Source organism: Oncorhynchus kisutch, unplaced genomic scaffold (assembly GCF_002021735.2).
Source record: "Oncorhynchus kisutch isolate 150728-3 unplaced genomic scaffold, Okis_V2 scaffold770, whole genome shotgun sequence".
NCBI classification, from domain to species: domain Eukaryota; kingdom Metazoa; phylum Chordata; class Actinopteri; order Salmoniformes; family Salmonidae; genus Oncorhynchus; species Oncorhynchus kisutch.
In genome coordinates this window covers 40,519-67,550 of record NW_022262715.1, presented here as the reverse complement: position 1 = coordinate 67,550, position 27,032 = coordinate 40,519, and the positions used below count along the sequence as shown (strand labels likewise).

The window sequence follows — 27,032 nt, the reverse complement described above, 5'->3', positions numbered from 1 at the left end:
AGAGAATAATCTAGTGTCTGGGCTTGCAAATCTAGAGTCTAATATAGAGGAGTCTAAACTAGAGTATGGGCCTGCAACTCTAGTCTAGAATCTAAACTAGATTCTAAACTAGTCTGGGACTGCAAATCTGGAGTCTGAACTAGAGTTTGGGCCTGCAAATCTAGAGTCTAAACTAGAGTCTGGGCCTGCAACTCCAGAATCTAGACTAGAGTCTAAACTAGAGTCTAAGCTAGAGTCTGGGCCTGCAAATCTAGAGTCTAAACTAGATCCTAAACTAGAGTCTGGGCCTGCAAATCTAGTGTCTAAACTAGAGTCTAAACTGGAGTCCAGTTCACCTGTACAGTGGATCTATATAACAGTAACTGTTACCTGTACAGTGGATCTATATAACTGTTCCCTGTACAGTGGATCTATATAACTGTTACCTGTACAGTGGATCTATATAACTGTTACCTGTACAGTGGATCTATATAACTGTTACCTGTACAGTGGATCTATATAACAGTAACTGGTACCTGTACAGTGGATCTATATAACAGTAACTGGTACCTGTACAGTGGATCTATATAACTGTTACCTGTACAGTGGATCTATATAACAGTAACTGGTACCTGTACAGTGGATCTATATAACTGTTACCTGTGCAGTGGATCTATATAACAGTAACTGTCACCTGTACAGTGGATCTATATAACAGTAACTGGTACCTGTACAGTGGATCTATATAACTGTTACCTGTACAGTGGATCTATATAACAGTAACTGTCACCTGTACAGTGGATCTATATAACTGTCACCTGTACAGTGGATCTATATAACTGTTACCTGTACAGTGGATCTATATAACAGTAACTGGTACCTGTACAGTGGATCTATATAACAGTAACTGTTACCTGTACAGTGGATCTATATAACTGTTACCTGTACAGTGGATCTATATAACAGTAACTGGTACCTGTACAGTGGATCTATATAACTGTTACCTGTACAGTGGATCTATATAACAGTAACTGGTACCTGTACAGTGGATCTATATAACAGTAACTGGTACCTGTACAGTGGATCTATATAACAGTAACTGGTACCTGTACAGTGGATCTATATAACTGTTACCTGTACAGTGGATCTATATAACAGTAACTGGTACCTGTACAGTGGATCTATATAACAGTAACTGGTACCTGTACAGTGGATCTATATAACTGTTACCTGTACAGTGGATCTATATAACAGTAACTGGTACCTGTACAGTGGATCTATATAACAGTAACTGGTACCTGTACAGTGGATCTATATAACAGTAACTGGTACCTGTACAGTGGATCTATATAACTGTTACCTGTACAGTGGATCTATATAACAGTAACTGTCACCTGTACAGTGGATCTATATAACTGTTACCTGTACAGTGGATCTATATAACAGTAACTGGTACCTGTACAGTGGATCTATATAACAGTAACTGTCACCTGTACAGTGGATCTATATAACAGTAACTGTCACCTGTACAGTGGATCTATATAACAGTAACTGTTACCTGTACAGTGGATCTATATAACTGTTCCCTGTACAGTGGATCTATATAACTGTTACCTGTACAGTGGATCTATATAACTGTTACCTGTACAGTGGATCTATATAACTGTTACCTGTACAGTGGATCTATATAACAGTAACTGGTACCTGTACAGTGGATCTATATAACAGTAACTGGTACCTGTACAGTGGATCTATATAACTGTTACCTGTACAGTGGATCTATATAACAGTAACTGGTACCTGTACAGTGGATCTATATAACTGTTACCTGTACAGTGGATCTATATAACAGTAACTGTCACCTGTACAGTGGATCTATATAACAGTAACTGGTACCTGTACAGTGGATCTATATAACTGTTACCTGTACAGTGGATCTATATAACAGTAACTGTCACCTGTACAGTGGATCTATATAACTGTCACCTGTACAGTGGATCTATATAACTGTTACCTGTACAGTGGATCTATATAACAGTAACTGGTACCTGTACAGTGGATCTATATAACAGTAACTGTTACCTGTACAGTGGATCTATATAACTGTTACCTGTACAGTGGATCTATATAACAGTAACTGGTACCTGTACAGTGGATCTATATAACTGTTACCTGTACAGTGGATCTATATAACAGTAACTGGTACCTGTACAGTGGATCTATATAACAGTAACTGGTACCTGTACAGTGGATCTATATAACAGTAACTGGTACCTGTACAGTGGATCTATATAACTGTTACCTGTACAGTGGATCTATATAACAGTAACTGGTACCTGTACAGTGGATCTATATAACAGTAACTGGTACCTGTACAGTGGATCTATATAACTGTTACCTGTACAGTGGATCTATATAACAGTAACTGGTACCTGTACAGTGGATCTATATAACAGTAACTGGTACCTGTACAGTGGATCTATATAACAGTAACTGGTACCTGTACAGTGGATCTATATAACAGTAACTGGTACCTGTACAGTGGATCTATATAACAGTAACTGTCACCTGTACAGTGGATCTATATAACAGTAACTGTCACCTGTACAGTGGATCTATATAACAGTAACTGGTACCTGTACAGTGGATCTATATAACTGTTACCTGTACAGTGGATCTATATAACAGTAACTGTCACCTGTACAGTGGATCTATATAACTGTCACCTGTACAGTGGATCTATATAACTGTTACCTGTACAGTGGATCTATATAACAGTAACTGGTACCTGTACAGTGGATCTATATAACTGTTACCTGTACAGTGGATCTATATAACTGTTACCTGTACAGTAGATCTATATAACTGTTACCTGTACAGTGGATCTATATAACAGTAACTGGTACCTGTACAGTGGATCTATATAACAGTAACTGGTACCTGTACAGTGGATCTATATAACTGTTACCTGTACAGTAGATCTATATAACTGTTACCTGTACAGTGGATCTATATAACAGTAACTGGTACCTGTACAGTGGATCTATATAACAGTAACTGGTACCTGTACAGTGGATCTATATAACTGTTACCTGTACAGTGGATCTATATAACAGTAACTGGTACCTGTACAGTGGATCTATATAACAGTAACTGGTACCTGTACAGTGGATCTATATAACAGTAACTGTTACCTGTACAGTAGATCTATATAACAGTAACTGGTACCTGTACAGTGGATCTATATAACTGTTACCTGTACAGTGGATCTATATAACAGTAACTGTCACCTGTACAGTGGATCTATATAACAGTAACTGGTACCTGTACAGTGGATCTATATAACAGTAACTGGTACCTGTACAGTGGATCTATATAACAGTAACTGATACCTGTACAGTGGATCTATATAACAGTAACTGTTACCTGTACAGTGGATCTATATAACAGTAACTGGTACCTGTACAGTGGATCTATATAACTGTTACCTGTACAGTGGATCTATATAACAGTAACTGTCACCTGTACAGTGGATCTATATAACAGTAACTGGTACCTGTACAGTGGATCTATATAACTGTTACCTGTACAGTGGATCTATATAACAGTAACTGGTACCTGTACAGTGGATCTATATAACAGTAACTGGTACCTGTACAGTGGATCTATATAACTGTTACCTGTACAGTGGATCTATATAACAGTAACTGGTACCTGTACAGTGGATCTATATAACTGTTACCTGTACAGTGGATCTATATAACTGGTACCTGTACAGTGGATCTATATAACAGTAACTGGTACCTGTACAGTGGATCTATATAACAGTAACTGGTACCTGTACAGTGGATCTATATAACAGTAACTGGTACCTGTACAGTGGATCTATATAACTGGTACCTGTACAGTGGATCTATATAACTGTTACCTGTACAGTGGATCTATATAACTGTTACCTGTACAGTAGATCTATATAACAGTAACTGTCACCTGTACAGTGGATCTATATAACAGTAACTGGTACCTGTACAGTGGATCTATATAACTGTTACCTGTACAGTGGATCTATATAACTGGTACCTGTACAGTGGATCTATATAACAGTAACTGGTACCTGTACAGTGGATCTATATAACAGTAACTGGTACCTGTACAGTGGATCTATATAACAGTAACTGGTACCTGTACAGTGGATCTATATAACTGGTACCTGTACAGTGGATCTATATAACAGTAACTGGTACCTGTACAGTGGATCTATATAACAGTAACTGGTACCTGTACAGTGGATCTATATAACAGTAACTGGTACCTGTACAGTGGATCTATATAACTGTTACCTGTACAGTGGATCTATATAACAGTAACTGGTACCTGTACAGTGGATCTATATAACTGTTACCTGTACAGTGGATCTATGTAACAGTAACTGGTACCTGTACAGTGGATCTATATAACAGTAACTGGTACCTGTACAGTGGATCTATATAACTGTTACCTGTACAGTGGATCTATGTAACAGTAACTGGTACCTGTACAGTGGATCTATATAACAGTAACTGGTACCTGTACAGTGGATCTATATAACAGTAACTGGTACCTGTACAGTGGATCTATATAACTGTAACTGGTACCTGTACAGTGGATCTATATAACAGTAACTGGTACCTGTACAGTGGATCTATATAACAGTAACTGGTACATGTACAGTGGATCTATATAACTGTTACCTGTACAGTGGATCTATATAACAGTAACTGGTACCTGTACAGTGGATCTATATAACAGTAACTGGTACCTGTACAGTGGATCTATATAACAGTAACTGGTACCTGTACAGTGGATCTATATAACAGTAACTGTCACCTGTACAGTGGATCTATATAACAGTAACTGGTACCTGTACAGTGGATCTATATAACTGTTACCTGTACAGTGGATCTATATAACTGTTACCTGTACAGTGGATCTATATAACAGTAACTGGTACCTGTACAGTGGATCTATATAACAGTAACTGGTACCTGTACAGTGGATCTATATAACAGTAACTGTCACCTGTACAGTGGATCTATATAACAGTAACTGATACCTGTACAGTGGATCTATATAACTGTTACCTGTACAGTGGATCTATATAACTGTTACCTGTACAGTGGATCTATATAACAGTAACTGTCACCTGTACAGTGGATCTATATAACAGTAACTGGTACCTGTACAGTGGATCTATATAACTGTTACCTGTACAGTGGATCTATATAACAGTAACTGGTACCTGTACAGTGGATCTATATAACTGTTACCTGTACAGTGGATCTATATAACAGTAACTGGTACCTGTACAGTGGATCTATATAACTGTTACCTGTACAGTGGATCTATATAACAGTAACTGGTACCTGTACAGTGGATCTATATAACTGTTACCTGTACAGTGGATCTATATAACAGTAACTGGTACCTGTACAGTGGATCTATATAACAGTAACTGGTACCTGTACAGTGGATCTATATAACAGTAACTGGTACCTGTACAGTGGATCTATATAACAGTAACTGGTACCTGTACAGTGGATCTATATAACAGTAACTGGTACCTGTACAGTGGATCTTCTCGCTGGTTCTGAACCGGTACCCATCGTCACACATACAACGGAAGCTCCCGGGGGAGTTGTAACACTTCTGGTTGCAGCCGGCTTGGTGATCTGGGTCTGAACACTCGTCAATGTCTGATCAATAAAACAACCAATAACATCGTTATTCAAGAAGTCCTGCTCCTGCCCAGTAAGTCAGCAAAACCAACGTTTCTGACCAAGCTTTTAGAGACGGATTCAAACCAGCAACCCAGTATTAAACCAGGACCCAGTATTAAGCCAGGACCCAGTATTAAGCCAGGACCCAGTATTAAGCCAGGACCCAGTATTAAGTAGGACCCAGTATTAAGCCAGGACCCAGTATTAAGCCAGGACCCAGTATTAAGCCAGGACCCAGTATTAAGTAGGACCCAGTATTAAGCCAGGAGCCAGTATTAAGTAGGACCCAGTATTAAGCCAGGACCCAGTATTAAGCCAGGACCCAGTATTAAGCCAGGACCCAGTATTAAGCCAGGACACAGTATTAAGTAGAACCCAGTATTAAGCCAGGACCCAGTATTAAGCCAGGACCCAGTATTAAGTCAGGACCCAGTATTAAGTAGGACCCAGTATTAAGTAGAACCCAGTATTAAGTAGGACCCAGTATTAAGCCAGGACCCAGTATTAAACCAGGACCCAGTATTAAGCCAGGACCCAGTATTAAGCCAGGACCCAGTATTAAGCCAGGACCCAGTATTAAGCCAGGACCCAGTATTAAGCCAGGACCCAGTATTAAGTAGGACCCAGTATTAAATAGGACCCAGTATTAAGCCAGGACCCAGTATTAAGTAGGACCCAGTATTAAGCCAGGACCCAGTATTAAGCCAGGACTCAGTATTAAGCCAGGACCCAGTATTAAGCCAGGACCCAGTATTAAGTAGGACCCAGTATTAAGCCAGGACCCAGTATTAAGCCAGGACCCAGTATTAAGTATGACCCAGTATTAAGCCAGGACCCAGTATTAAACTAGGACCCAGTATTAAGTAGGGACCATTATTAAGCCAGGACCCAGTATTAAGCCAGGACCCAGTATTAAGTAGGACCCAGTATTAAGTAGGACCCAGTATTAAGTAGGACCCAGTATATATTACCCAGTAGGACCCAGTATTAAGTTGGAGCCCTTCCAGCCTGGTCGACACTGACAGGTGAAGGAGGCCTGTCTAACCCCAACCCTGTCTGTCTGGTACCTACCATCCTCACAGCGCGGCCCCTTCCAGCCTGGTCGACACTGACAGGTGAAGGAGGCCTGGCCATCGATGCAGCGTTCAGAACCCTCCTTGTAACACGGAAACGGAAGGCACTGGTCACTGATCTCTGCAGAACAACACACACAGAGGTATCATACAGGGATCCAGACAGGACTATACAGAACACATACAGGTATCCAGACAGGACTATACAGAACACATACAGGTATCCAGACAGGACTATACAGAACACATACAGGTATCCAGACAGGACTATACAGAACACATACAGGTATCCAGACAGGACTATACAGAACACATACAGGTATCCAGACAGGACTATACAGAACACATACAGGTATCCAGACAGGACTATACAGAACACATACAGGTATCCAGACAGGACTATACAGAACACATACAGGTATTCAGACAGGACATGACTATACAGAACATATACAGGTATCCAGACAGGACTATACAGAACACATACAGGTATCCAGACAGGACTATACAGAACATATACAGGTATTCAGACAGGACAGGACTATACAGAACATATACAGGTATCCAGACAGGACTATACAGAACACATACAGGTATCCAGACAGGACTATACAAAACACATACAGGTATCCAGACAGGACTATACAAAACACATACAGGTATCCAGACAAGACTATACAGAACACATACAGGTATCCAGACAGGACATGACTATACAGAACACATACTGGTATCCAGACAGGACTATACAGAACATATACAGGTATCCAGACAGGACAGGTCTATACAGAACACATACAGGTATCCAGACAGGACAGGAAAATACAGAACTCATACAGGTATCCAGACAGGACAGGACTATACAGAACTCATACAGGTATCCAGACAGGACTATACAGAACACATACAGGTATCCAGACAGGACTATACAAAACACATACAGGTATCCAGACAGGACTATACAAAACACATACAGGTATCCAGACAAGACTATACAGAACACATACAGGTATCCAGACAGGACATGACTATACAGAACACATACTGGTATCCAGACAGGACTATACAGAACATATACAGGTATCCAGACAGGACAGGTCTATACAGAACACATACAGGTATCCAGACAGGACAGGAAAATACAGAACTCATACAGGTATCCAGACAGGACAGGACTATACAGAACTCATACAGGTATCCAGACAGGACTATACAGAACACATACAGGTATCCAGACAGGACTATACAGAACACATACAGGTATCCAGACAGGACTATACAGAACATATACAGGTATTCAGACAGGACAGGACTATACAGAACATATACAGGTATCCAGACAGGACTATACAGAACACATACAGGTATCCAGACAGGACTATACAAAACACATACAGGTATCCAGACAGGACTATACAAAACACATACAGGTATCCAGACAAGACTATACAGAACACATACAGGTATCCAGACAGGACATGACTATACAGAACACATACTGGTATCCAGACAGGACTATACAGAACATATACAGGTATCCAGACAGGACAGGTCTATACAGAACACATACAGGTATCCAGACAGGACAGGAAAATACAGAACTCATACAGGTATCCAGACAGGACAGGACTATACAGAACTCATACAGGTATCCAGACAGGACTATACAGAACACATACAGGTATCCAGACAGGACTATACAAAACACATACAGGTATCCAGACAGGACTATACAAAACACATACAGGTATCCAGACAAGACTATACAGAACACATACAGGTATCCAGACAGGACATGACTATACAGAACACATACTGGTATCCAGACAGGACTATACAGAACATATACAGGTATCCAGACAGGACAGGTCTATACAGAACACATACAGGTATCCAGACAGGACAGGAAAATACAGAACTCATACAGGTATCCAGACAGGACAGGACTATACAGAACTCATACAGGTATCCAGACAGGACTATACAGAACACATACAGGTATCCAGACAGGACAGGACTATACAGAACACATACAGGCATCCAGACAGGACTATACAGAACATACACAGGTATTCAGACAGGACTATACAGAACACATACAGGTATCCAGACAGGACTATACAGAACACACAAAGGTATCCAGACAGGACAATACAGAACATATACAGGTATCCAGACAGGACTATACAGAACACATACAGGTATCCAGACTGGACAGGACTATACAGAACACATACAGGTATCCAGACAGGACTATACAGAAATCCAGACAGGACTATACAGAACATATACAGGGATCCAGACAGGACTATACAGAACACATACAGGGATCCAGACAGGACTATACAGAACACATACAGGGATCCAGACAGGACTATACAGAAATCCAGACAGGACTATACAGAACATATACAGGTATCCAGACAAGACTATACAGAATTCATACAGGTATCCAGACAGGACATGACTATACAGAACACATACAGGCATCCAGATAGAACTATACAGAACACATACGGGTATCCAGACAGGACTATACAGAACACATACAGGTATCCAGACAGGACTATACAGAACACATACAGGTATCCAGACAGAACACATACAGGTATCCAGACAGGACTATACAGAACACATACAGGTATCCAGACTGGACAGGACTATACAGAACACATACAGGTATCCAGACAGGACTATACAGAACACATACAGGGATCCAGACAGGACTATACAGAACACATACAGGGATCCAGACAGGACTATACAGAAATCCAGACAGGACTATACAGAACATATACAGGTGTCCAGACAAGACTATACAGAATACATACAGGTATCCAGACAGGACATGACTATACAGAACACATACAGGCATCCAGATAGAACTATACAGAACACATACGGGTATCCAGACAGGACTATACAGAACACATACAGGTATCCAGACAGGACTATACAGAACACATACAGGTATCCAGACAGAACACATACAGGTATCCAGACAGGACTATACAGAACACATACAGGTATCCAGACAGAACACATACAGGTATCCATACAGGTATCCAGTTTAGTATCCACTAAACCAGGGGGGTCAAATAATCAACCCATGGGCCCGCATCCTACCACTAAACCAGGGGGGTCAAATCTACAACCCATGGGCCAGCAGCCTACCCCTAAACCAGGGGGGTCAAATATACGACCCATGGGCCAGCATCCTACCACTAAACCAGGGGGGTCAAATATACGACCCATGGGCCAGCATCCTACCACTAAACCAGGGGGGTCAAACATATGACCCATGGGCCAGCATCCTACCACTAAACCAGGGGGGGTCAAACTTACGACCCATGGGCCAGCATCCTACCACTAATCCAGGGGGGTCAAACTTACGACCCATGGGCCAGCATCCTACCACTAATCCAGGGGGGTCAAACTTACGACCCATGGGCCAGCATCCTACCACTAAACCAGGGGGGGTCAAACATACGACCCATGGGCCAGCAACCTACCCCTAAACCAGGGGGGTCAAATATACGGACCGTGGTGTAAAAATAAGGCGGTGACAACTTTAAATTACACTACGGACCTCATTGAAGACTAAATGAGGCCGGCGGGGAATTATTTTAGTTGACAACCCTTCTCTAAACCAACCCGTAGCCCTGACCTCTGAACCCCAACAACCGTCTCGAACCTTTACCAACCTTTGACACAGGTTCTGAGGTTTGAAGGGACGTTGGAGTCTCCAGAGTTCTGGTTGTTGATGCCCACACGATGTGAACCCAGACAAACTGAAATACAACACAGTGGGGTTATATTAGCTGGCATCAGTCATATCATCAGACAACACAGTGGGGTTATATTAGCTGACATCAGTCATATCATCAGACAGACAACACAGTGGGGTTATATTAGCTGACATCAGTCAGACAACAACACAGTGGGGTTATATTAGCTGACATCAGACAGACAACAACACAGTGGGGTTATATTAGCTGACATCAGACAGACAGACAACACAGTGGGGTTATATTAGCTGACATCAGACAGACAACACAGTGGGGTTATATTAGCTGACATCAGACAGACAACAACACAGTGGGGTTATATTAGCTGACATCAGTCATATCATCAGACAGACAACACAGTGGCGTTATATTAGCTGACATCAGACAGACAGACAGACAGACAACACAGTGGGGTTATATTAGCTGACATCAGTCAGACAGACAACAACACAGTGGGGTTATATTAGCTGACATCAGACAGACAGCAACACAGTGGGGTTATATTAGCTGACATCAGACAGACAACAACACAGTGGGGTTATATTAGCTGACATCAGTCATATCATCAGACAGACAGACAACAACACAGTGGGGTTATATTAGCTGACATCAGACAGACAACAACACAGTGGGGTTATATTAGCTGACATCAGACAGACAACAACACAGTGGGGTTATATTAGCTGACATCAGTCATATCATCAGACAGACAGACAACAACACAGTGGGGTTATATTAGCTGACATCAGACAGACAACAACACAGTGGGGTTATATTAGCTGACATCAGACAGACAGACAACAACACAGTGGGGTTATATTAGCTGACATCAGACAGACAGACAACAACACAGTGGGGTTATATTAGCTGACATCAGACAGACAGACAACAACACAGTGGGGTTATATTAGCTGACATCAGTCATATCATCAGACAGACAGACAACACAGTGGGGTTATATTAGCTGACATCAGACAGACAGACAACAACACAGTGGGGTTATATTAGCTGACATCAGTCATATCATCAGACAGACAGACAGCACAGTGGGGTTATATTAGCTGACATCAGTCAGACAGACAACACAGTGGGGTTATATTAGCTGACATCAGACAGACAGACAACAACACAGCGGGGTTATATTAGCTGGCATCAGACAGACAGACAGCAACACAGTGGGGTTATATTAGCTGGCATCAGTCATGTCATCAGACAACAACAAAGTGGGGTTATATTAGCTGACATCAGTCATATCATCAGACAACAACACAGTGGGGTTATATTAGCTGACATCAGACAGACAGACAACAACACAGTGGGGTTATATTAGCTGACATCTGTCATATCATCAGACAACAACACAGTGGGGTTATATTAGCTGACATCAGACAGACAGACAACAACACAGTGGGGTTATATTAGCTGACATCAGACAGACAGACAACAACACAGTGGGGTTATATTAGCTGACATCAGACAGACAGACAACAACACAGTGGGGTTATATTAGCTGACATCAGACAGACAACAACACAGTGGGGTTATATTAGCTGACATCAGTCAGACAGACAACAACACAGTGGGGTTATATTAGCTGACATCAGACAGACAGACAACAACACAGTGGGGTTATATTAGCTGACATCAGACAGACAGACAACAACACAGTGGGGTTATATTAGCTGACATCAGACAGACAACACAGTGGGGTTATATTAGCTGACATCATACAGACAGACAACAACACAGTGGGGTTATATTAGCTGACATCAGACAGACAGACAACAACACAGTGGGGTTATATTAGCTGACATCAGTCATATCATCAGACAACACAGTGGGGTTATATTAGCTGACATCAGACAGACAGACAACAACACAGTGGGGTTATATTAGCTGACATCAGACAGACAACACAGTGGGGTTATATTAGCTGACATCAGACAGACAGACAACAACACAGTGGGGTTATATTAGCTGACATCAGTCATATCATCAGACAGACAGACAACAACACAGTGGGGTTATATTAGCTGACATCAGACAGACAACAACACAGTGGGGTTATATTAGCTGACATCAGACAGACAGACAACAACACAGTGGGGTTATATTAGCTGACATCAGACAGACAGACAACAACACAGTGGGGTTATATTAGCTGACATCAGTCATATCATCAGACAACACAGTGGGGTTATATTAGCTGACATCAGACAGACAGACAACAACACAGTGGGGTTATATTAGCTGACATCAGACAGACAGACAACAACACAGTGGGGTTATATTAGCTGACATCTGTCATATCATCAGACAACAACACAGTGGGGTTATATTAGCTGACATCAGACAGACAACAACACAGTGGGGTTATATTAGCTGACATCAGACAGACAACAACACAGTTGGGTTATATTAGCTGGCATCAGACAGACAACAACACAGTGGGGTTATATTAGCTGACATCAGACAGACAACAACACAGTGGGGTTATATTAGCTGACATCAGACAGACAACAACACAGTGGGGTTATATTAGCTGACATCAGACAGACAACAACACAGTGGGGTTATATTAGCTGGCATCAGACAGACAGACAACAACACAGTGGGGTTATATTAGCTGACATCAGTCATATAATCAGACAGACAACACAGTGGGGTTATATTAGCTGACATCAGACAGACAGACAACAACACAGTGGGGTTATATTAGCTGACATCAGACAGACAGACAACAACACAGTGGGGTTATATTAGCTGACATCAGACAGACAGACAACAACACAGTGGGGTTATATTAGCTGACATCAGACAGACAGACAACAACACAGTGGGGTTATATTAGCTGACATCAGACAGACAACACAGTGGGGTTATATTAGCTGACATCAAACAGACAGACAACAACACAGTGGGGTTATATTAGCTGACATCAGTCATATCATCAGACAACAACACAGTGGGGTTATATTAGCTGACATCAGACAGACAGACAACAACACAGTGGGGTTATATTAGCTGACATCAGTCATATCATCAGACAACACAGTGGGGTTATATTAGCTGACATCAGACAGACAGACAACAACACAGTGGGGTTATATTAGCTGACATCAGTCATATCATCAGACAACACAGTGGGGTTATATTAGCTGACATCAGACAGACAACACAGTGGGGTTATATTAGCTGACATCAGACAGACAGACAACAACACAGTGGGGTTATATTAGCTGACATCAGTCATATCATCAGACAGACAGACAACAACACAGTGGGGTTATATTAGCTGACATCAGACAGACAACAACACAGTGGGGTTATATTAGCTGACATCAGACAGACAGACAACAACACAGTGGGGTTATATTAGCTGACATCAGACAGACAGACAACAACACAGTGGGGTTATATTAGCTGACATCAGTCATATCATCAGACAACACAGTGGGGTTATATTAGCTGACATCAGACAGACAGACAACAACACAGTGGGGTTATATTAGCTGACATCAGACAGACAGACAACAACACAGTGGGGTTATATTAGCTGACATCTGTCATATCATCAGACAACAACACAGTGGGGTTATATTAGCTGACATCAGACAGACAACAACACAGTGGGGTTATATTAGCTGACATCAGACAGACAACAACACAGTGGGGTTATATTAGCTGGCATCAGACAGACAACAACACAGTGGGGTTATATTAGCTGACATCAGACAGACAACAACACAGTGGGGTTATATTAGCTGACATCAGACAGACAACAACACAGTGGGGTTATATTAGCTGACATCAGACAGACAACAACACAGTGGGGTTATATTAGCTGGCATCAGACAGACAGACAACAACACAGTGGGGTTATATTAGCTGGCATCAGACATATCATCAGACAACAACACAGTGGGGTTATATTAGCTGACATCAGTCATATAATCAGACAGACAACACAGTGGGGTTATATTAGCTGACATCAGACAGACAGACAACAACACAGTGGGGTTATATTAGCTGACATCAGACAGACAACAACACAGTGGGGTTATATTAGCTGACATCAGACAGACAGACAACAACACAGTGGGGTTATATTAGCTGACATCAGACAGACAACAACACAGTGGGGTTATATTAGCTGACATCAGTCAGACAGACAACAACACAGTGGGGTTATATTAGCTGACATCAGACAGACAGACAACAACACAGTGGGGTTATATTAGCTGACATCAGACAGACAGACAACAACACAGTGGGGTTATATTAGCTGACATCAGACAGACAACACAGTGGGGTTATATTAGCTGACATCAAACAGACAGACAACAACACAGTGGGGTTATATTAGCTGACATCAGTCATATCATCAGACAACAACACAGTGGGGTTATATTAGCTGACATCAGACAGACAGACAACAACACAGTGGGGTTATATTAGCTGACATCAGACAGACAGACAACAACACAGTGGGGTTATATTAGCTGACATCAGTCATATCATCAGACAACAACACAGTGGGGTTATATTAGCTGACATCAGTCAGACAGACAACAACACAGTGGGGTTATATTAGCTGACATCAGTCAGACAGACAACAACACAGTGGGGTTATATTAGCTGACATCAGACAGACAACAACACAGTGGGGTTATATTAGCTGACATCAGTCAGACAGACAACAACACAGTGGGGTTATATTAGCTGACATCAGACAGACAGACAACAACACAGTGGTGTTATATTAGCTGACATCAGTCAGACAGACAACAACACAGTGGGGTTATATTAGCTGACATCAGACAGACAACAACACAGTGGGGTTATATTAGCTGACATCAGACAGACAGACAACAACACAGTGGGGTTATATTAGCTGACATCAGACAGACAGACAACAACACAGTGGGGTTATATTAGCTGACATCAGACAGACAGACAACAACACAGTGGGGTTATATTAGCTGACATCAGTCACATGATAACTCAATGAGGAACGGTCAGCTAGATTCTATATCGCTAGATGTTGTTAATGGAAACATGTCTGAAAACAGGACTTCAACAGAGTGGGGTTGAAACTCACAGACATATTGAGGATAGAAGTGTTCCTGTAAAAAGAGAGGAGACATTATTAGCAGACGCCTCGTGTCTGTCTGAGTTCTTCAACCAGTCAACAGCTTGAGGTCAACGCCCCACTCCATCCCACTCAGCTACGTCAACACTAGTCAACGTCCCAATGACCTGAGTCTGTTACAGACTACCCTACCCTCTGTCCCTCCTGACATGACCATCTAGTGACTACCCTCTCCCTCTCCCTAGGTCCCTCCTGACATTACCATCTAGTGACTACCCTCTCCCTCTCCCCAGGTCCCTCCTGACATGACCATCTAGTGTCTACCCTCTCCCTCTCCCCAGGTCCCTCCTGACATGACCATCTAGTGTCTACCCTCTCCCTCTCCCCAGGTCCCTCCTGACATGACCATCTAGAGACTACCCTCTCCCTCTCCCCAGGTCCCTCCTGACATGACCATCTAGTGTCTACCCTCTCCCTCTCCCCAGGTCCCTCCTGACATGACCATCTAGTGTCTACACTCTCCCTCGGTCCCTCCTGACATGACCATCTAGTGACTACCCTCTCCCTCTCCCCAGGTCCCTCCTGACATGACTATCTAGAGACTACCCTCTCCCTCTCCCCAGGTCCCTCCTGACATGACCATCTAGTGACTACCCTCTCCCTCTCCCTAGGTCCCTCCTGATATGACCATCTAGTGACTACCCTCTCCCCAGGTCCCTCCTGACATGACCATCTTGTAAGTAGTGTGCCAGGGGCCCTCAGGAGCCACTCACCGTCTCTGGGTAGTTCTCAAAGATCTCCCGTGCCTCCTCCTTGTTGCACAGTTCCTCGATACATTCTCTCTCCAGGTTACCTTTCTTACTCTCCTCAAACATGGAGTTGGCCCTGCGGTGCCGAGACAGAAACTGGGAGGCCCTGTTCTGAGTTAGGACTGGAGACACACATGTGTAACTGGGTTGGTTATGTTTTCACTTGCTACTCCAGAAATATGTATTCAATGTGTTTCTATTGGTTGTGTTGGACGGACGCTGGGAGACAAGGATGCAAGTACAGGGAGTTATCTATTGGTTGTGTTGGACGGACGCTGGGAGACAAGGATGCAAGTACAGGGAGTTATCTATTGGTTGTGTTGGATGGACGCTGGGAGACAAGGATGCAAGTACAGGGAGTTATCTATTGGTTGTGTTGGACGGACGCTGGGAGACAAGGATGCAAGTACAGGGAGTTATCTATTGGTTGTGTTGGACGGACGCTGGGAGACAAGGATGCAAGTACAGGGAGTTATCTATTGGTTGTGTTGGACGGACGCTGGGAGACAAGGATGCAAGTACACGGAGTTATCTATTGGTTGTGTTGGACGGACGCTGGGAGACAAGGCTGCAAGTACACAGAGTTATCTATTGGTTGTGTTGGACGGACGCTGGGAGACAAGGATGCAAGTACAGGGAGTTATCTATTGGTTGTGTTGGACGGACGCTGGGAGACAAGGATGCAAGTACAGGGAGTTATCTATTGGTTGTGTTGGACGGACGCTGGGAGACAAGGATGCAAGTACAGGGAGTTATCTATTGGTTGTGTTGGACGGACGCTGGGAGACAAGGATGCAAGTACAGGGAGTTATCTATTGGTTGTGTTGGACGGACGCTGGGAGACAAGGATGCAAGTACAGGGAGTTATCTATTGGTTGTGTTGGACGGACGCTGGGAGACAAGGATGCAAGTACAGGGAGTTATCTATTGGTTGTGTTGGACGGACGCTGGGAGACAAGGATGCAAGTACAGGGAGTTATCTATTGGTTGTGTTGGATGGACGCTGGGAGACAAGGATGCAAGTACAGGGAGTTATCTATTGGTTGTGTTGGACGGACGCTGGGAGACAAGGATGCAAGTACAGGGAGTTATCTATTGGTTGTGTTGGACGGACGCTGGGAGACAAGGATGCAAGTACAGGGAGTTATCTATTGGTTGTGTTGGACGGACGCTGGGAGACAAGGATGCAAGTACAGGGAGTTATCTATTGGTTGTGTTGGACGGACGCTGGGAGACAAGGATGCAAGTACAGGGAGTTATCTATTGGTTGTGTTGGACGGACGCTGGGAGACAAGGATGCAAGTACAGGGAGTTATCTATTGGTTGTGTTGGACGGACGCTGGGAGACAAGGATGCAAGTACAGGGAGTTATCTATTGGTTGTGTTGGACGGACGCTGGGAGACAAGGATGCAAGTACAGGGAGTTATCTATTGGTTGTGTTGGACGGACGCTGGGAGACAAGGATGCAAGTACAGGGAGTTATCTATTGGTTGTGTTGGAATTAAATGGAATTAATAAACAAGGGGAGTCAACAGTTAATAAACAAGGGGAGTTAACAGTTAATAAACAAGGGGAGTTAACAGTTAACAGTTAATAAACAAGGGGAGTTAACAGTTAACAGTTAATAAACAAGGGGAGTTAACAGTTAACAGTTAATAAACAAGGGGAGTCAACAGTTAATAAACAAGGGGAGTTAACAGTTAATAAACAAGGGGAGTCAACAGTTAATAAACAAGGGGAGTTAACAGTTAATAAACAAGGGGAGTCAACAGTTAATAAACAAGGGGAGTCAACAGTTAATAAACAAGGGGAGTCAACTGTTAACAGTTAATAAACAAGGGGAGTTAACAGTTAATAAACAAGGGGAGTTAACAGTTAATAAACAAGGGGAGTTAACAGTTAATAAACAAGGGGAGTTAACAGTTAATAAACAAGGGGAGTCAACAGTTAATAAACAAGGGGAGTTAACAGTTAACAGTTAATAAACAAGGGGAGTCAACAGTTAATAAACAAGGGGAGTTAACAGTTAATAAACAAGGGGAGTTAACAGTTAATAAACAAGGGGAGTTAACAGTTAATAAACAAGGGGAGTTAACAGTTAACAGTTAATAAACAAGGGGAGTCAACAGTTAATAAACAAGGGGAGTTAACAGTTAATAAACAAGGGGAGTCAACAGTTAATAAACAAGGGGAGTTAACAGTTAATAAACAAGGGGAGTCAACAGTTAATAAACAAGGGGAGTCAACAGTTAATAAACAAGGGGAGTTAACAGTTAATAAACAAGGGGAGTCAACAGTTAATAAACAAGGGGAGTTAACAGTTAATAAACTAGGGGAGTTAACAGTTAATAAACAAGGGGAGTCAACAGTTAATAAACAAGGGGAGTTAACAGTTAATAAACAAGGGGAGTTAACAGTTAATAAACAAGGGGAGTCAACAGTTAATAAACAAGGGGAGTTAACAGTTAACAGTTAATAAACAAGGGGAGTTAACAGTTAATAAACAAGGGGAGTCAACAGTTAATAAACAAGGGAAGTCAACAGTTAATAAACAAGGGGAGTCAACAGTTAATAAACAAGGGGAGTTAACAGTTAATAAACAAGGGGAGTTAACAGTTAATAAACAAGGGGAGTCAACCGTTAACAGTTAATAAACAAGGGGAGTTAACAGTTAATAAACAAGGGGAGTCAACAGTTAATAAACAAGGGGAGTTAACAGTTAATAAACAAGGGGAGTCAACCGTTAACAGTTAATAAACAAGGGGAGTTAACAGTTAATAAACAAGGGGAGTTAACAGTTAATAAACAAGGGGAGTCAACAGTTAATAAACAAGGGGAGTCAACAGTTAATAAACAAGGGGAGTTAACAGTTAATAAACAAGGGGAGTTAACAGTTAATAAACAAGGGGAGTTAACAGTTAATAAACAAGGGGAGTCAACAGTTAATAAACAAGGGGAGTTAACAGTTAATAAACAAGGGGAGTTAACAGTTAACAGTTAATAAACAAGGGGAGTCAACAGTTAATAAACAAGGGGAGTCAACAGTTAATAAACAAGGGGAGTCAACAGTTAATAAACAAGGGGAGTTAACAGTTAATAAACAAGGGGAGTCAACAGTTAATAAACAAGGGGAGTCAACAGTTAATAAACAAGGGGAGTCAACAGTTAATAAACAAGGGGAGTCAACAGTTAACAGTTAATAAACAAGGGGAGTTAACAGTTAATAAACAAGGGGAGTTAACAGTTAATAAACAAGGGGAGTCAACAGTTAATAAACAAGGGGAGTCAACAGTTAACAGTTAATAAACAAGGGGAGTCAACAGTCAACAGTTAATAAACAAGGGGAGTCAACAGTTAACAGTTAATAAACAAGGGGAGTCAACAGTCAACAGTTAATAAACAAGGGGAGTCAACAGTTAATAAACAAGGGGAGTCAACCGTTAACAGTTAATAAACAAGGGGAGTCAACCGTTAACAGTTAATAAACAAGGGGAGTTAACAGTTAATAAACAAGGGGAGTTAACAGTTAATAAACAAGGGAGTCAACAGTTAATAAACAAGGGGAGTTAACAGTTAATAAACAAGGGGAGTTAAACAGGTTAATAAACAAGGGGAGTTAACAGTTAATAAACAAGGGGAGTTAACAGTTAATAAACAAGGGGAGTCAACAGTTAATAAACAAGGGGAGTTAACAGTTAATAAACAAGGGGAGTTAACAGTTAATAAACAAGGGGAGTCAACAGTTAACAGTTAATAAACAAGGGGAGTCAACAGTTAATAAACAAGGGGAGTCAACAGTTAATAAACAAGGGGAGTTAACAGTTAACAGTTAATAAACAAGGGGAGTCAACAGTTAATAAACAAGGGGAGTCAACAGTTAATAAACAAGGGGAGTTAACAGTTAATAAACAAGGGGAGTTAACAGTTAACAGTTAATAAACAAGGGGAGTTAACAGTTAATAAACAAGGGACAAGAAACAAACAAGGACCGCGTCTGGACAAGGGATAAAAACACAACGACGATAATGCTGACACGAGGAACAAACTGAGGAACAGACAGATATAGAAGGGGCAGTCAACAACATGAAGGAGTCCAGGTGAGTCCAATGAGCGCTGATGCGTGTAATGATGGTGGCAGGTCTCTGTAATGATGGGCAGCCTGGCGCCCTCGAGCGCCAGAGACGGGGAGTGGGAGCAGGCGTGTCGGGTTGGTTGAATTTACATATCAATTAGGTGTCATGATATTGGCGACACTTGCAGATAGGGGGAGATCACAAAATGTAAACTCCTCCCAGTCTGATATTAACACTTCAAGTGTAACAGTATAGCTTCCGTCCCTCTCCTCGCCCCTACCTGGGCTCGTACCAGGAACACATCGACAACAGCCACCCTCGAAGCATCGTCACCCCATCGCTCCAGAGCAAGGGGAACAACTACTTCAAGGTCTCAGAGCGAGTGACGTCACCGATTGAAAAGCTATTAGCGCGTCACCGCTAACTAGCTAGCCGTTTCACATCGGTTACGCCAGCATTAGGCATTAGGTCCCGTTCTGAAACACTGTATTCTATTTTCAGATGGACAATGTGTACGAGTTCACTAGGTACATGTCCAGATGTATACAGTACATGTATAGTACCTGTTAGATATTGAGGGGGCTTCCTGGGATGTACTTTTTATTCAATGTTATTGCTGTAAAACTTGAGTTAGCTAGCATGCTCTAATTACAATGGTCACATTAGCTCCCTGCTTAATACTGATATTGACATGCAAGCGGAGGAATCACGAATGTTCGGCAGTCAACATACTGGTTGATTCCTGCACATCTAAATGTGTTTCCTTCTGTCTATAGTCAGAATAAACACCAAATCAACTGTGTGATCGATGGCAGGGCCCGTCCTTTCTTTCTTTTTTTAAACACAACGCAAGAAGTTACGAAGTACTGATGACGTCCGTAACACTCACACAACACGTGTTTAATTACATCGTTATTACAATGTGATGACAGCGGGGGGGGGGGGGGGGAGTATGGGGTTTGTGTGAATGGTGTATGTGACCACATAGGAATCTATATTGATATTTTACACATGATTTGATGGATGACTCATTTGGATCAAACTGTAGATTAAACGGATTAGTAAACAGTCCCATTTCAACAGGTCTTTGTTCTTGTTTTAGCAGGGTATTACCCCCCCCCCCCCCCAACACGTGGTCTTATTTAAATTATTTAAAGCAATTTTGTTTAAAAAAAACAAAACATAAATAATCTAGGAGGCGTCACTCATCTTCCAGGACTGCATTAACAGTGTAAAAACATCCGATCACCTGTTGCCTTTTTGTCGACATACGCAGCTCAAAACACGTTTCAGACTTTATAACATGTTGTGGAAAGTAGCGTTGGCTTTCGGCGCATTAAAGTTGTCTTTTAGTAGCAAGTTATCGTTAATTCTTTGGCTTTGACGGATATAAATTGTATTTTAGTATGGAAGTTACCATTAATTCGTTGGCTTTGACGGATATAAATTGTATTTTAGTATGGAAGTTGCCGTTAATTCGTTGGCTTTGACGGATATAAATTGTATTTTAGTATGGAAGTTGCCGTTAATTCGTTGGCTTTGACGGATATAAATTGTATTTTAGTATGTAAATTACCGTTAATTCGTTGGCTTTGACGGATATAAATTGTATTTTAGTATGGAAGTTGCCGTTAATTCGTTGGCTTTGACAGATATAAATTGTATTTTAGTATGTAAATTACCGTTAATTCGTTGGCTTTGACGGATATAAATTGTATTTTAGTATGGAAGTTACCATTAATTCGTTGGCTTTGACGGATATAAATTGTATTTTAGTATGGAAGTTACCGTTAATTCTTTGGGAAAAGAAAAACACCAAACATACACCCCCTGATCTTAAAGCGTAAAACAACCACCAAAGTTGTACTTTGACTTTCCACAGACATAAGTCCATGTTTCCGTTATCCAACATAAAGTCAAATAAAGTTTCACTTACATCGATGAGCATCGCAAAGCGCCACCAGAAAGATGAAACAAGCCACCGATTCTCCTAATAAACTATGTTTATTTCTCCACATAATAAAACCGATCCTCGGAACAGCTCAGGTCCGCGACAAAAACTTTAATCTTCCCGAAAATGTTTTCGCCTGTTCAGTGGAGAGGGAGCTGGGACTGGACCGGGAGCGGAGAGAGGAGAGGAGGGAGACGTGTGTGTCGTGAACAGCATTAACATGAGCAACAAAACTGGAATCGGCGTTAAGCCTTCAAAATAAAATACTAATATATATATATATTCACCAAAGTAGTGCACTGGGTCTGTATAGATCCGTTTGAGTCCATGTTCTCTTGATAAGTGCATAAATTGGACCGTTTTCCTGTCCTATTAAACATTCAAAATGAAACCAGTACTTGTCAGGAAAAATGTATGCAGTTTAAAAAACAACAACATTATTTTCTTTAGGAATGTAATTCAGTAAAAGTAAATGTAGTCAAAAATGTAAATAGTAAAGTCAAGTAAAGATACCCAGAAAAACTGACAGAACACAACTGTTCGTCTTTAAGAGCTACAATAGTAATATGGGTGTGTAACGGATGTGAAACGGCTAGCTAGTTAGCGGTGGTGCGTGCTAAATAGCGTTTTGTGGGTGACTGTTGTTGATGTGTGCAGAGGGTCCCTGGTTCGCGCCCGGGTATGGGCGAGGGGACTGTCTAAAGTTATACCAGTTGTGTTCTGTGAGTGTCAGTGATTAGGCTGTACATTGCAATATACCGACTGAGCACACACTGGTTGTTCTATAACAACATTCCAACCGCGTTTAGCATTATCTAGTACAAGTGTGGAATGATTCCAAAAATAGCATCCGTTTCCATCTGTTTCAGTGGGGGGACTTTTATTTTGAAGGTGAACCGACCATTCCACTGTTGTTGACCCCGCAAATGTTGTTCACGACACACTGGTGTTACGGGGTGGAGGTGACAGAGGGAGCGCTGTTACTCTCTGCTCTACAAACATACACTGTGCTGCCTGCCCTGTTTTGCTGTGCTGGGACTTTGAGTTGAGGACAGTATTTGAACCCCTGACTAGTGGCCCTGGAATATTGTAGATAAACAGAGACAGTTTTTACATTCCTGACCAGAGGCCCTGGTAGACTGTAGAGGAACAGAGGAACAGAGACAGTTTTTACATTCCAGACCAGAGGCCCTGGTCGACTGTAGAGGAATAGAGACCGTATTTAAACCCTTGACTAGAGACCCTGGTAGACTGCAGAGGAACAGAGACCGTATTTAAACCCCTGACTAGAGATCCTGGTAGACTGCAGAGGAACAGAGACCGTATTTAAACCCTGACTAGAGACCCTGGTAGACTGCAGAGGAACAGAGACCGTATTTAAACCCCTGACTAGAGATCCTGGTAGACTGCAGAGGAACAGAGACCGTATTTAAACCCCTGACTAGAGATCCTGGTAGACTGCAGAGACAGTATTTAAACCCCTGACTAGAGGGGGCATGGTTTCAGATGTTTAGATGAAGAGGTTTCAGATGTTTAGATACTGTATGAAGAGGTTTCAGATGTTTAGATACTGTATGAAGAGGTTTCAGATGTTTAGATACTGTATGAAGAGGAAGGGTTTCAGATGTTTAGATACTGTATGAAGAGGAAAAGGTTTCAGATGTTTAGATACTGTATGAAGAGGAAGGGTTTCAGATGTTTAGATACTGTATGAAGAGGTTTCAGATGTTTAGATACTGTATGAAGAGGTTTCAGATGTTTAGATACTGTATGAAGAGGTTTCAGATGTTTAGATACTGTATGAAGAGGAAGAGGTTTCAGATGTTTAGATACTGTATGAAGAGGTTTTCAGATGTTTAGATACTGTATGAAGAGGAAGAGGTTTCAGATGTTTAGATACTGTATGAAGAGGTTTCAGATGTTTAGATACTGTATGAAGAGGAAGAGGTTTCAGATGTTTAGATACTGCATGAAGAGGTTTCAGATGTTTAGATACTGTATGAAGAGGTTTCAGATGTTTAGATACTGTATGAAGAGGTTTCAGATGTTTAGATACTGTATGAAGAGGTTTCAGATGTTTAGATACTGTATGAAGAGGTTTCAGATGTTTAGATACTGTATGAAGAGGTTTCAGATGTTTAGATACTGTATGAAGAGGTTTCAGATGTTTAGATACTGTATGAAGAGGTTTCAGATGTTTAGATACTGTATGAAGAGGTTTCAGATGTTTAGATACTGTATGAAGAGGTTTCAGATGTTTAGATACTGTATGAAGAGGTTTCAGATGTTTAGATACTGTATGAAGAGGTTTCAGATGTTTAGATACTGTATGAAGAGGTTTCAGATGTTTAGATACTGTATGAAGAGGTTTCAGATGTTTAGATACTGTATGAAGAGGTTTCAGATGTTTAGATACTGTATGAAGAGGTTTCAGATGTTTAGATACTGTATGAAGAGGTTTCAGATGTTTAGATACTGTATGAAGAGGTTTCAGATGTTTAGATACTGTATGAAGAGGTTTCAGATGTTTAGATACTGTATGAAGAGGTTTCAGATGTTTAGATACTGTATGAAGAGGTTTCAGATGTTTAGATACTGTATGAAGAGGTTTCAGATGTTTAGATACTGTATGAAGAGGAAGAGGTTTCAGATGTTTAGATACTGTATGAAGAGGTTTCAGATGTTTAGATACTGTATGAAGAGGTTTCAGATGTTTAGATACTGTATGAAGAGGTTTCAGATGTTTAGATACTGTATGAAGAGGAAGAGGTTTCAGATGTTTAGATACTGTATGAAGAGGTTTCAGATGTTTAGATACTGTATGAAGAGGTTTCAGATGTTTAGATACTGTATGAAGAGGTTTCAGATGTTTAGATACTGTATGAAGAGGAAGAGTTTTCAGATGTTTAGATACTGTATGAAGAGGAAGAGGTTTCAGATGTTTAGATACTGTATGAAGAGGAAGAGGTTTCAGATGTTTAGATACTGTATGAAGAGGAAGAGGTTTCAGATGTTTAGATACTGTATGAAGAGGTTTCAGATGTTTAGATACTGTATGAAGAGGTTTCAGATGTTTTCAGAAGATAGGCAGGGACTGCTGTCCTTGCTTGAGGGGGACGCCAATATGCATACATACAAGCACACACTACACAGGCACTACACAGGCACTACACACACACTTTCTCTCTCACGCACTCCATTATAAATTATCACATTGACGGGACACACTGCAAGTTTATGGCCAAATAGTACCATCAATACACACATCTGTGACCTTTCAACTCCTTGGTCCCCCCCCCCCCCCCGTCTTGGTTTGACCAATCAAAAGGACAGATCCTTCAATGAACACTTGGGCTTTCCGTACTACAAGAAACAGACTAACCTCAGAACACTTTCCAGCAGCATACCACCCTGCATACCACTGGTTGGTCCTGGTCAGCAGCATACCACCCTACATACCACTGGTTGGTCCTGGTCAGCAGCATACCACCCTGCATACCACTGGTTGGTCCTGGTCAGCAGCATACCACCCTACATACCACTGGTTGGTCCTGGTCAGCAGCATACCACCCTGCATACCACTGGTTGGTCCTGGTCAGCAGCATACCACCCTACATACCACTGCTGGCTTGCTTCTGAAGCTAAGCAGGGTTGGTCCTGGTCAGCAGCATACCACCCTACATACCACTGCTGGCTTGCTTCTGAAGCTAAGCAGGGTTGGTCCTGGTCAGCAGCATACCACCCTACATACCACTGCTGGCTTGCTTCTGAAGCTAAGCAGGGTTGGTCCTGGTCAGCAGCATACCACCCTACATACCACTGCTGGCTTGCTTCTGAAGCTAAGCAGGGTTGGTCCTGGTCAGCAGCATACCACCCTGCATACCACTGCTGGCTTGCTTCTGAAGCTAAGCAGGGTTGGTCCTGGTCAGCAACATACCACCCTGCATACCACTGCTGGCTTGCTTCTGAAGCTAAGCAGAGTTGGTCCTGGTCAGCAACATACCACCCTGCATACCACTGCTGGCTTGCTTCTGAAGCTAAGCAGGGTTGGTCCTGGTCAGTTCCTGGATGGGAGACCAGATGCTGCTGGAAGTGGTGTTGGAGGGCCAGTAGGAGGCACTCTTTCCTCTGGTCTAAAAAAATATCCCAATGCCCCAGGGCAGTGATTGGGGACACTGCCCTGTGTAGGGGGATGTTAAATGGGTGTCCTGACTCTCTGTGGTCATTAAAGATCCCATGGCACTTATCATTAGAGTAGAGGTAAGAGTAGAGTAGGGGTGTTAACCCTGGTGTCCTGGCTAAATTCTCAATCTGGCCCTCCAACCATCACAGTCACCTAATAATCCCCAGTTTACAATTGGCTCATTCATCCTCCTCCTCTCCCCTGTAACTATTCCCCAGGTTGTTGCTGTAAATGAGAACGTTTTCTCAGTCAACTTACCTGGTCAAATAACAGATACATCCATGTAAAAGACAACACATTCTGAATGAAAGCCACTCAGACAACAAC

General features: G+C 42.0%; 1 protein-coding gene across 2 annotated transcripts in view; it reads right to left on the bottom strand.

The window, feature by feature from the left end:
• pros1 (protein S) overlaps window positions 1-22,742 on the bottom strand; it is a 46,361-nt gene extending 23,619 nt beyond the window's left edge. The window contains exons 1-6 of one of the 2 annotated variants that reach the window (XM_031816264.1): window positions 22,508-22,742; window positions 16,462-16,619; window positions 15,698-15,722; window positions 10,513-10,599; window positions 6,807-6,929; window positions 5,580-5,711 (exon numbers count right to left, since the gene is read on the bottom strand). In XM_031816264.1, the coding sequence (XP_031672124.1) occupies window positions 5,580-5,711; window positions 6,807-6,929; window positions 10,513-10,599; window positions 15,698-15,722; window positions 16,462-16,619; window positions 22,508-22,589 (607 nt within the window). In that variant the 5' untranslated portion in view covers window positions 22,590-22,742. The remainder of the gene's footprint in view (window positions 1-5,579; window positions 5,712-6,806; window positions 6,930-10,512; window positions 10,600-15,697; window positions 15,723-16,461; window positions 16,620-22,507) is intronic. The other variant, XM_031816263.1, reaches the window with a different exon arrangement.
• Window positions 22,743-27,032: the final 4,290 nt, after the last annotated feature.